General features: G+C 36.8%; 1 protein-coding gene across 2 annotated transcripts in view; it reads right to left on the reverse strand.

The window, feature by feature from the left end:
- ATG5 (autophagy related 5) overlaps positions 1-13,146 on the reverse strand; it is an 84,645-nt gene that overhangs the window by 14,946 nt on the left and 56,553 nt on the right. For both annotated transcript variants that reach the window (XM_076333323.1, XM_076333324.1), the window contains exon 7: positions 11,215-11,332. In XM_076333323.1, the coding sequence (XP_076189438.1) occupies positions 11,215-11,332 (118 nt within the window). The remainder of the gene's footprint in view (positions 1-11,214; positions 11,333-13,146) is intronic.

Consider the following 13,146-nt stretch of genomic DNA (forward strand, 5'->3'; position numbering starts at 1 on the left):
AAGTATGTTGTTAAGGGCATTGTCCAAATGCCTTTTAAACACTGACAGGCTTGGGGCATTGAGACCACCTCTCCAGGAAGCCTGTTCCAGTGTTTGACCACCTTCTTGGTGAAGAAATGCTTCCTAATGTCCAGTCTAAACCTCCCCTGGCACAGCTCTAAGCCATTCCCACGTGTCCTATCACTGGATACTAGGGAGAAGAGATCCCTCTCCACTTCCCCTCCTCAGGAAGCTGTAGAGAGCAATGAGGTCGCCCCTCAGCTTCCTTTTCTCCAAACTAGACAAACCCAAAGTCCTTAGCTGCTCCTCACAGGACATTCCTTCCAGCCCTGTCACCAGCTTTGCCTTCCTCTGGACACATGCAAGTACCTTAACATTCTTCTTAAATTGTGGGGCCCAGAACTGCACACAGTATTCAAGGTGAGGCCGCACCAACGCTGAATACAGCGGGATAATCACCTCTTTTGACTGGCTGGTTATACTGTGTTTGATGCACCCCAGATGCGGTTTGCCCTCTTGGCTGCCAGGGCACACCGCTGACCCATATTGAGCCTGCTGTTGACCAGCACCCCCAGATCCCTTTCTGCAGGGCTGCTCTCCAGCCACTCCTCTCCCAATTTATACTTGTGCCCGGCACTACTCCATCCTGCGTGCAGAGTATGGCATTTGGACTTGTTAAATTTCATCTCATTTGCCACTAGGAAAGGGGCAGAGGGCTCACAAGCTACCAAACGGATATTCCTTGTATAGTCGATTGAGGTGAAGTTGCAGCAATCCTTAAAACCAAGTCATGCTTGCTGTTTCCTGAGAAATTCTATGCAGAAAGATCACAACCAGCCCCAGATTCCCACCATGTTTTTTCTTTTATTTTGAGAGCAAGCAAGCCAGAACATTCTGCATACACAGAAACCCTCTCTGATTATGCAAAGAGCTTGTTTAGAAATGAAGATGGCTAACAAGAAGCCATATAAACAGCACAGCTGCCACACTATTAACTCTCAGATTATTTGCACCTTTCTGTATAGTCATGACAAATTAATTCTATATTAATTAATTCTGTAGTCATGACTATTAATTCTATAATCTCAAGTCAGCCTTTGGACTTCCACCCCTTTGATCAAAAAGAACTACTAAATCAAAAGGCATGCAATTTTAAACACAGGAAAAAAAAAATTCCACTTCAACTTAAAAAAAAAAAAGGAACTGGGGCAAGGTAGGTGTGTGTGGGTATAAAAATAAAAATCAAAAAGTCGGAAGTCAGACAGATGAAAGGCAGATGCAGAAGGATAATCCAAGCAGATGGCCTGGTTAGGAAAAGATAACAGGCACAAATAATGACGCACCAGAAAGGAGACATACATGATGACCTCCTCTAATATGGAGAGCACCACTGAGTCAAGGACACAAAGAGGGTGGAGTAGCTTAAGTAGTGGTCTGAAGTTCAGTTCTGACCTGCAAGATGACTCTCACAGTAGAGGAGACAGTGGACTAGAATTCATATCACTGGTGAGCTTTTAATCATCTTTTTAGTATGCCTGCACACTACAAGACCTCTAATCCTTCACAATACTGTCATACTCATGTGGGATGAAAGTATGGCTAAACTGCCTAAAACTGACCAGGGCTAGTCATGTTTCTAAATTTAGGCAGCCTGGAAAAGTATTTCAACACTGTACCTCCACAGCACTGAAAAGCTGAGACCAGCCTGCAGAGAGCACAAGCAGTCAGACTTACTAGCTAGACAGGGGGAGCAGAAGCTTCCTAAGTTTGCTCACCACCAGAGCAGCAAGGACTGGGATGGTGCTGTGCAGCTCCCACGGTAAACCCCAGGTCCAGCTAATTCTGACCTCAGACAGAGCAAGCCCAGTTATATTTCATGTCAATCCAACAACATTCACACTGCATACATTTACCTCCTTCTATTGCATTATTTATCACTTGCATCAAAATTAGGAGCCTACATGGCAAATCTAATCTAAATTAAATTTTCTGTTTGACTAATTTACTGGAAGTCAATGCTTAGAAAACTGAGGGAGAAGAAAAACAATTAATATGTAGTCTCTCATACAATATACATTAAAAAAAGCTGAGAGTTAATTGAAAACAGTTGATCCCTAATTTTACAAAATCATTCAGTACAGCAAGTCTTAAAAGAAAAATCCTGGAAGTCTTTTTGATCCTTGTTTTATTTCTGAAAGAACTAATGACACTGCTGTAGAAAGAGGTCAGTTCACACAGCTTTTCTGAATGAATAACAATGCTGTGAAAACTGGGATTGATTGATAGCCTACTGTTTGCGTCATTATGTCCAAATGTTTACCATTTGAGTCTTCAAGGAAGCATGAGACAAAAATCAAAACAAGTTTTATGAAGACTTCAACAACACTGGCAAATTAAAATTGTATCCAGAATTGTTTAGACATGATAGCAGTGGAAGAAAACTGTTTCCTTCTGCATTATACAATTTTTTTGCATTATGCAGAATGTCTTAAATTTCTGGTGTGGAAGAGAAGTCTTTCCCTCCCCCAGAACAACTCTGTTTTCTATCATTTTAACCCTTTGCCTCTTCAAAGCATTCTGTTGAACTCAACACTGTTTCCTCTTGCAGTTGTTGCTCTGTAGTTATGTAAGATCATACTGTGTTCATCCCCTTCTCCTAATAAGATGAGTCACCATTTCTAAATGAACTGTTTACAATATGAGGATGTTCTTTTACGGGAACCTCATAAATGTCTATGAAACAATTTTTTTTTTTTTTTTTTTAAATTGCTGTTAATTATTCACATGGGTTTTTTTTAAATTTGATAAACTCTGAAGTTCAGAACTGGTATCACTACTTCTGGAAACAAAAGCCCCTTAATTGGCAACAGGAACACCTACCATCAGATGCATAAAACCGTGGGGAAATGCAGCATGACCTCTCTAGCAGCAACAGATAGATAACGCTTAATTTTATTTATGTCATAAACGACACTGTTACTGTAAGCAGGTAGCCTAATCTACCTAATCTCAGTAAGACAGAGGTTATTACACAGTAGGGAAAAACAGCCATGGTGCCATTTCCTTCAGGCACAGAGAATTAATTTTGTTATTCAGCAGTTTTGGGAAGAATACCCATAAGTAATGTGTTCTACCATATCAGCTATGTGACCTTATGCTATATTTGCAGGCAACAACATGGTCTTAACATCTTCCCTTCCTTACCTGCATAGAAACTATAACTATGCAGTCTAAGAGACCACAGGCAATATCAAGCTTCATCTTAGCCTATTCCTCCGTAAGACACTAAATCTTCTCACAAATAATAACAACGCTCAAGTTATTTAAAAGACTGCCTAATTTTCTGGAACTGGAACTACTGCTGACAATTCCACTTTACCACACAAGAACTGTCCAATTAAAGGATCAACTTTTGTCTGTGCAAACAGCATCCACAAGCATAGGAAAAGAGATCAGACAACAAGTTTACAAGCTGTAGCATGAATAATCAGAATAATCTGATTCTAACCCTGGAGTCCTCATGAATGGGTGTTTCATATTAAAATAAAAAAGACATCTGTCATGAGCTATGATGCACAGTCTATGTTAAGTAAAACTAGGACTTTGGACTGTTGGCTGGAAAGGATCTTTGTACAATTTCAGGAGTGTAAAATGGTGAACGAAAAGGTGGACACTGGACAATTTTGTTCTGGACCTCCCTGAGTAACCAGGACATTAGGTCCTTCTTCTTGGAGAACACCTGAAAACCAAGACATCTAAACTGGGAAATGGAAGAATGTTGATAGAGAGACACGGTCCCTAGGTATCTAAATATTTTAGATTTTCATATCCAATGGTACAAAAAAATTGTTGGAAAACTCAAGGAAACTAAATTAGAAGTATAGATAATGAACACCACAGGACAAAAGGATGGAAAGCAAGAAGAAAGAACTAAAGCAGGAGTGACAATGACTGACTACTTCCTTGAAGATCTAGATCGATTTCTATTAGGAAATCAGCTAAGATTTGAAAAACTACAAAAATAGTTATATGAATTATGGTGAGCTTAGCCAAAGAAGTAGAAGAGCCAATTTTAAAGGATGCAAAAGCAGATATTAAAAAGAGTAACAAAGGACAGCAAGAGTTATGTATGACTAGAATAGAGGTATTGAAGGAACATGATGCAGGAAAAAGAAAGGAAACAGCTGTAGATCCATTGACATGAAAGAAAATGAGATGGTCGACACAAGTTGAAAAAAGAACTGAAAAACAAGTGTCACTTTTCCATGATGCTGGGATCAAGATCAGAATAATGAAACATTGCCCAAAACCTAAATGACCAGCTTGCCTCAGTTTTAAGTATGAACAACTAGGGAGAAACAAACGTAAAAACAAAACCAAGCACACCCCCTCCAACAGGATATGATCACAACTGAGAACTAAACAGTTTAATATGCACAAATTGCAGAATTTGCAAAGTTTTACTTTAAAAGACTGAAAACTGAAATGAAATTGCACATCTTATAGTAAGGATTCCCAGTAACTCTAGGAGGTCAGGAATAGTAGTCCATGAACAGCAAGCTAAGTATTATGTATACAACCACAGAACTCCCAAATTCAATTTCAATTGTATGCAGCCTTTAGATGAATTTAAGTAAACAATAATTATGGAAATATAGTAAATAAAAATGTACTAATATACAACATAGGTTTACCCATAGTAAAATTTCAGACTGAGGTGTCTTTCTTTCATTTATGAATTGCTGTGTAACTGATAAATTACAATTTATTATTGCAATAGCTAAAAACCAAATAATAACATGTCTTAAAGAGGGACTGCAGAAGGCTGCAATACAAAGGAAGTAATTACTAGATTAGTTTGTGTTTGAGAATATTAATTTTAATATTTATTAAACATGACAAGTAGGACTTCACTGCTTCCCAAACTTCATGTCAACACAGGAGGATCAGAACAAAGAAAAAAAATTGAAACAAATTAAACGCGTCAATATTAAATGCAAGGCGATGGACTTTCTGCGATGACTTTGTCTTACTATTTCTGTTGCCACATAACCACAACCACTGCCTGTGAAGCAGGTAAATAGGCACCAAGGAAAAAAAGAAAAACTACTTGGCTAATAAGAAAGTATCTGATTTAACACATTTGCTGTCTAAATACTCATTTAGACAGAAAATTAAGAGAGGGTCATTAGATCAGTTCTAACCTAGTCTTCCAGAAGAAAGTACTGTACAGTACTGCAGTAGGAGTACTGTAAGGTGAAAAAAGAGCATGTTCTCCAAAGGTTCTCTCAACATTGTATTATTCTTAAAGATGTTTGCTAATAACAAAGGTAGCCATTCTCCTTGTTGTTCTAGAGGAACAGGGTATCCTTTACAGTCAAGATAATTAATGTAATTGCCAAAAGTTTTAAGAACTACACTGGCTTCTTAGTGCTTGTTCTAATTCGAAGTACTGCTTTTCTTCACACTTCCTGATCATTACTAGTAATGTATAAATTGCTTGATATGCGTTTTGACAAATGGGTTCTAAACTGCTATACTCTCTGCAACAACCCCACTATGGTGATTAAGGACAAAAAAAGATCAAGCTAACACTCCCTGCAGTCTGAAGGGTTAAAGGATAGGCTCTAAGTAGAAGCCACTCTTTCCTTTGGTCTAACAATGCCCATGACAAAAAGCCTTTAACTTTTATCCATCAGTTTTCCTCTGATGAATAGTTTAAGGAGATGAAACTATCGAGCAATCCAGAAAGGTGAGCACTGTACAGCATTCATTAAGCAGGATAATATATACATAATTATATATGTAATAAAATATTATATGTAATAAAATATAATATGTAATAAAATATAATATGTAATAAAATATAATATGTAATAAAATATAATATGTAATAATATATAATATGTAATAATATATAATATGTAATAATATATAATATGTAATAATATATAATATGTAATAATATATAATATGTAATATATACATAATTGAATAAAGGACCAGTTTGAGGAGAGACAGGGAAATATGGGTTGGGATAATAACTGCTCAAGTTTTTATTTTTTAGAGCACTTCAACAAACAATGAAAGCCTTGAATAAATAGTTTCATAAGCTAATTTAAATAAAACGCAGTATCTAAACAGTTACCCACAGTCTGTAACAGTCCCAAGTAATATTGACACAATATTTTACAAAGACCTTTTTCATTATCGGTGTTTTAATGCTACTATTCAACCTGTTCTACTTCTGACAACGTTCTTTAAATCGTGTTTTCAACAATTGGCAATCAACATATATATTCAATCCACATATATATAAAAATACATTTTTTCATTGAAATATTTTTTCTCAGCACAGTTAAAAGAGAGACTTAATTATATCCATGTTTCCTAAAGCAAAGGCATATAGACACTGTGGGTGGTTCTTGAAACCCTTCCCTCCCTCTTCTTGTGGTGGTCCCTAAGTATCTGGCAGCAGGAACAGCTCACATATATGGCTACAAATACTGAGTCTGAAAATCATATATTCTCTGGGTTCCCACGGCACAAAGCTCAGCTATGGATGCCACCATAGACAAGCAATCACCACAATTACCATGAAGCTTCCAGCTGAATGAAAAGTCATTGGAAAAGAGAAAACCATAGAGGAAAAAGGAAAAAAAAAAGTTCAGATGGAGAAAAACAGAGAGAAGCTCATATTGATTGTGTTGCACTGACAAAAAGATGCAGCTAATGTCACCAATACATTAATTCACTACAGAGGGGGCTTAAAAAACAGTCTTGGAAAAAATATCTAAATTACTTTTTAAAAACAAGAGTGAAAAAGGTTGAAAACAACTTGCTTCACCAATATCTATTATGTCTTTAAGCATATCTTTGAGATACTACTTTTTTTTTCTTCAGAAAAATTAAGTAGATCTAAACTTTGATAACACTGAATAAAGTCTGAAAATCCAGATGTGGAAAAGTTTGCCATCATTTTCTAATATACCTTTGATAAGGTATTCTATTTTGTTACAATATTATTTTAATGCCTTGATCAGAATAAATATAAATTGTAGATTAAGACAAAACATGTAAGTTTACAAGAACAAGAATTAGAAGATACCAAAAAAGGTCCAAAGAGGACAATTTTTAATATAATGAAATTCAAACAGTCTTGACCACAAGCTGTTTTTCCTTCAGAAACTGTTTCATCAAGATTTTCCTGTGGAAAGAGGCTGTATTATCATCATTTTATAGATCACATACTGAACTCAAAGAGACATTATGGCCAGAAGTATCAATTTTTTGGAAGGTGGGAGAGAAGAAGAGTAACGAGAGGCCTAGAACTTGACTTCAGAGAGTGCTTGGTGTTTGCACACTCAAAGTCCCAGAGCTCTCGCTGATTCCAAGTACAAGCAAGCAAGCTGTTCAGCAGAACACTCACGTTGATCACTGGATTTTTCTGGTGTTCCTCTCTATAAAATGGATGGGTTTGTAACACTCAGTTTGCCTAGTATCACATATGAATGAACTCCCTGGGGAAGAAAGAACTGAATTCAATTCCCAAAGGCAGTATTCAGCTGCCTAAATTATAATACTTCCTGATGTACATTCATTCCCCATCCATCATTTCAACAATCAGGACAATGATTTTTCACTACACAGCCCTGACACTAAAACATGCCCAGCCTGTGCAGGAAGACAAAAGTCTCACAGAAAACAAAGGGAGATGAGAGGTGGAGAGTGATTATGAGCTGTATAATGATCAGTGTACATGTGTATGGAAATTAAGATTGTACAGGTAGTCTACAACTCTGACACCTCCTAAATTTCAAGTATTCAATTTCAAATGGATACAACTACTTTAGAAAAAACACACTTATGCATAGTTTCCCAGGTTTCCAAAAAATGCTTGCAAATTAAATTCTCATATGCCCATAAAATGGATAGAAACACTCAGCTCTACAATCTCCTCTGCATTTTGAACTGATGGAGCACCTATTGACAGAGGAAGCTTGTTAAACTCTCAGTAAGCCAGCATCAGAGAGAAAACAAGTTGACTGAGTGGGTTTCATGAAGACTTCAGCAGCACAGATGTGCTGAGGTTCTGTAGTCTCAGGAGTCTAGTCCACTTGCTGGAAAAAAGGGAGATGTATGTCCTCGTTATGTCTGCTAACATTTCTATAGGCAAAACTCAAAAGTGGCACTATGCAGTCTGGTGAGTTAGTGGGCTTTTTTTTTTAATAGCTCAAAGCTGTATTAGAGCATGAACACTTAATATGGCGCGCATTACATCTGAATAGTGAATAAGATGAGTGGATTAAGCCAAGCAAGAGAATAATCAAAGTTCACTTATTGGCTAAGTTGAATCATCAGTGAACAGAGTATGATAAACTGAAGCAGTCAAGCCTAAACCAGTGCTGCTCTCCACACCTCTTAAGTGCACTGACCTTACCTGTGCATGTTCCTCAGCAGTAAGAATCACTGCTGTCATGGGCATCCATCCTTTCAGGTCATTTTCCACAAGCCTGATCCTTTCTCTATCATCCCTCCATTTTGTCCTAGTTCTGCTTCTTCCTGATCTATTTCCTAGGTCTTTTTTTCTTTCCATATTGGCATGCTTAATTTTCTACCATATATTCCTGTCTGGGGTGCAGTCTACTTGTACAGCAAACCCTGAACAAGTTTTCCCCAGTCCCTTATCTGACTATCTCCAGCTCCACCTGACCACCTATCCACCTGCATCTTCTTGTTCTGCCAGTGCAAACTACCCTTCTTCTCAACTTTTGATTCAATTTGTTTCTCCAAACGGGTCTCCAGGCCATCTGAATCACTTCGCCAACAGGACTTCCACTCCCATTCTTTCATGGATGACTTGAATAGTCTCAGCGTATGATTCACATGTAACATGCTTCTTTTTCTCCCTCATCCTTTTATCATCTCCTATCCCACTTACTCTGTCCAGGTGTTCACAGTTATTATGTCAGTTTTTGGCTTTTGCCCCAATCTCTTTCATCCTGCCACATTGTTTATAGTTGCTCTCCCCATCACATTTAATGACTCCCAGATCTGTCATTTTCTTCCAAATTACTTGTTCAGTCAGTCTGTCTCCCCCTCCACTGGCTCTATGTATCAGTCTATCCCCATATCTCCTCAAGAGTTCACATTATTTTCTGCATTTAGCTCAGACAGCTTTCCTTCAGTTACCTACCAGAAGAGGAGGAGAACACTCAGAATATAAGAGGAACAATTGAACAACGCAACAATACAAAGCTGCATTACAGGAGAAATTCTGCTGAATCCTAGATAGCTCACACCCATGTGAGGGATCAAATTTATTAAACTCTAAGTCTGCAAGTTGCTCAGTAGAATCTTAAGGATCAAAACTAGGCCAAATTTAAGCAGATTTATACAGGAACAGACAAGTATATTCCAGTACAAGGAAATCCTTCCACCAAATTTCAAATCGTTCCTCCTAAGTATAAGGATAGTACCTATTTTAGTTTCTTTTCTTCCAAGTAATCACCATTTTTTGCTTCCATTGAGTAAACAATATACGGTTTGGGGTTTTTTTTAGCCTTGCACAAAAATGAAGCAAGCAATTGGCATAGCACTATGCTATTCTGCTATTACAGGTTGGCGCGTTTGTCGACATCTGAAAAGAAGGACTACTAATGGAAAGCATCAAGTCACCGGTACTCAGAAAAAATTACATTACATTCATGCTTTTAATAAAGGCAGTAACTAGCACATTCCCCATCTGCAGCTTTAGCAAATCCACATAAAAATAATCATCCATTATATCCTGGAATAAAACTTTTGCATAAATGCTTTTTGAGTTTCTTTCATTTAATCTGTGCTCTTGACTGCCTTCCAACTCAAAAGGCATCATCCTTCTTACTCTTTTTTTTAAATTCACTTTGTACCTTTTCACTAGCGTCTGTAGGATCCTCACACTTAAGTACTTAAAGATGGTTAAACTTGCTTGTGCTAACATTCAAGTATCTATTTGTATCTTGCTTTATCTTTTGGACAGTTAGTTGAAAGCATTACCTAAAATTACGCTCTAAAATTTATAGTAGCTTTAGAAAAAATGGACACATGGCTAGCAACATTCCATATTTTTCTTACCTTTTGTTATTTTTGGAAATTGTTTCCATGTGTTAACAAGTACTAAACAGGGGTAAAAAAATACTTTGAGATTTCAGTCGATTTGTAAGATCACCATACTTAAAGAAATCCATGACAACTGTTTGATTTTGAATTACACAGCTTCTGTGTGCAACAACATCTTACAGATTTTTACACTGATTTCAAATTTAGTGCTTTACTGTCAAAAGGTGCTGATACTACACCAGTAAATTCTGCACCAAGATCTTCTCTAGAATATCAGACATTTCTCAAAACAAATTGCGATTTATTGACTGAAAAAAGAGTTACCCATTTACAGGTACTGGTAAGACAACAGCAAGAACAAGATGAAAGACATTTCACATTAAATAATTTTGATCTTAATTTGCAGAGTACGTAACTTTTACATTTATCCCACCTAAAAAGTATATCAGACTTCCAATAGTTGTAATCTTTGAGGTTAAACTAACATCCAGAAATGCTTATTTTTCTGAATAAGTGCTGATCAACAAATGCTATTGTATGAAATGATATAATGCTACATGAATTAATTGGTATCTTGTCATACAATACTACTCAGGAACCATACATAAACTATTACATACTTATAACAATCTTTTTCTCTTCTGGTACATTTTTAAAGATTGGGCTTCAACAGGGAAAAAAGTATTCTGAAAACATCTTCAATTCCTATCAGTTTTGGAGTTTTACATATGAAAAGTTTATGCAATATAAAATTAAAGATTACTTAAAACTTCTGTTGACATTGCTTTAAGAATATTTTTTTAGTAATACAGAAAATAACGTGAATATTTTTATTAAGAACAGTGTGATGGCAAAGGAGTACATGAATTTTGAAATAAAACTTCCAGAGATTAATTTTTCAGGAGTGCCTAAGGACTCAATCTTATCCTCTCCAAACACTGCAGGTGATGTATAACGGGCACGCTAAAGGGCCAGGAAGGAGTGAAATCTGAAACTCTGGTACTGAGACATAGTTCTACCTCCAAAATCCTCATATTAAAAAAAACAAACCACCACAAACAGTAAATCAACAGAAAAAATAAACTTTTGTCCAATAAGGTATTTCTACAGTACCTTCAGGGGTGATAGCACTAGGACACACATCTTTTAGCAGATCTCCCAAAGTATGCAACTGTCCTCCTGAAGCAATTGGTCGAAATAGCTTCTGTATAAAAGGTCTCTCTGTCGTTGCCTGTTTTAGTAACAAAATTAGCAAAACAACAATTTAAGGACCATGCAAATATGTAGTATTACTATTTGACACAGGCAGAAGATAGGACAGAACAAGAGGCTGTAGCAGAAGAAGTATCTGGTGTTTCTATTTTTTTTTTCTCCTTGCATTCCATTCATATCATGAAATGCAGGGGAGTTTTTGTTTGTTAACAATTCAAAGTAAGTTGACACTCCAAAAAACTGTGAAGGTAATTTATAAACAGTGTCATGGATATAAAAGTATTGAAATCTTTTTTTTTTTTTTTTTTAATTTTAAAAAACCCCCTTCTGTTATGGGAATAGGATCTGCTTGAACAAAACATTTCAATATATTCTTAATTGAAGTAAAACAAGCAGTAAGTACAAACTTAGGAGCTCAACATACACTATATGTTTTGCTAAGTCAAAGCAACACTGCAACAAATATCCAATACCTTCTGCAATAGCCTATCTTCCTCCTGTTAGAGACACATTAAGCACTTTCAATGGCAAACAAGTACCCTTATAGCTCAAGCCAGGTGAATTTTTTTCCAGTAGATTTTATGTTGAAAAATTCAAACTATTTCAGTCACAAGAAACAGAGTACAATTAAAAAAAAAAAGTGTTGTGCTTTGACAGACAACCTAGAGTCTTCTGCCTACTTAAGGAATTAGTCAGATGTAAAGAACATATATACCCCATGTCTGCTGCAGATATGCACAGGAATTCAGAATTATTTCAGCTATGGGTCCTGTTAGATCTTGCACATCATCATAATTTCTTTTGGAGACAAAAAAAGCAAATCGACTGGCAGTAAATACTGCCAGTCACTGTGCACAACATAGGCAATAAAACTCCTGATGCTGCAGTAGAAGCAAAGTAGCTTATGGGATCTACAGATGCACTTATTTAAGAACTGTGGTTATGTTAAGGTAATCCCCTTCTTTGAATATCTGTATAAGCAACCCCAGGGTCAGCAGCATGTGATATTGAAAGGACAGGAAAAGTGTTGGGTTTTTTTTTTTTCCTGAGAACCTGACCTCTCCCCCCAAACTGGGCACCTGAGCCAGAAAACAGAAGTTAAAAACCTCATATTCAACCAACCCAAAAATTTTAATCAAGCTCTAAATTGTTGCTGACAAATTTCTGCTAGCAGCTAACTCCAGAAAGCAGCTGATGTGGCCTGCTTTACAGGTGACTGGGCTCCAGTAAATTACACTTTCATCACATACTATCTTAATTGGAAAAAGCAATACAAGCCACTGCCCCTTCCAAATTTAGTTTTCTACCACTCAAAGTGGTTCCTGTCCTACTATGGCAATTAAAAAATGGAAAATAAATAGCACAACTCAACATCAAGAAGTATTTTATCTCCTGGTGGAGGTTTCTTTGGGGAAAAAAAAGTATAGTAAAAAATTTTTAAGTTAAAAATTAATTTTGAAAGGAAGTTATGATGTGGTCTCTGAAAAGCCACAAGCAGTAGATTAACCATGACAACTTAATTGTCATTCACCTCCCTGAAACAGCAGGGCAAGGAGTCTTTTCGTAAGAGTGGTACACTACCTCAAAGTAACTTCAGGGCAGTACAGTGCAGAACTGTTGATAACAGCTACTCGTTACTTCTTGCCAACAGTCTCAAAAAATGGAAAAATAGTATTTTTCCAGCTTTCCTATGAAGACTGATCAGAAGGAGCTGACTAGCTGCTGTAGTCATTCTCTTATGTCCTCAGGGCAGCAGAACATGGATACAAACAGCACTAATGAAATGTCTGAACACTTGAGAAACAGTGGGAGGCACACAGCCAGCAGGATCCA

The sequence above is a fragment of the Aptenodytes patagonicus genome, chromosome 3 (genome assembly GCF_965638725.1).
Source record: "Aptenodytes patagonicus chromosome 3, bAptPat1.pri.cur, whole genome shotgun sequence".
Taxonomy (NCBI): Eukaryota; Metazoa; Chordata; class Aves; order Sphenisciformes; family Spheniscidae; genus Aptenodytes; species Aptenodytes patagonicus.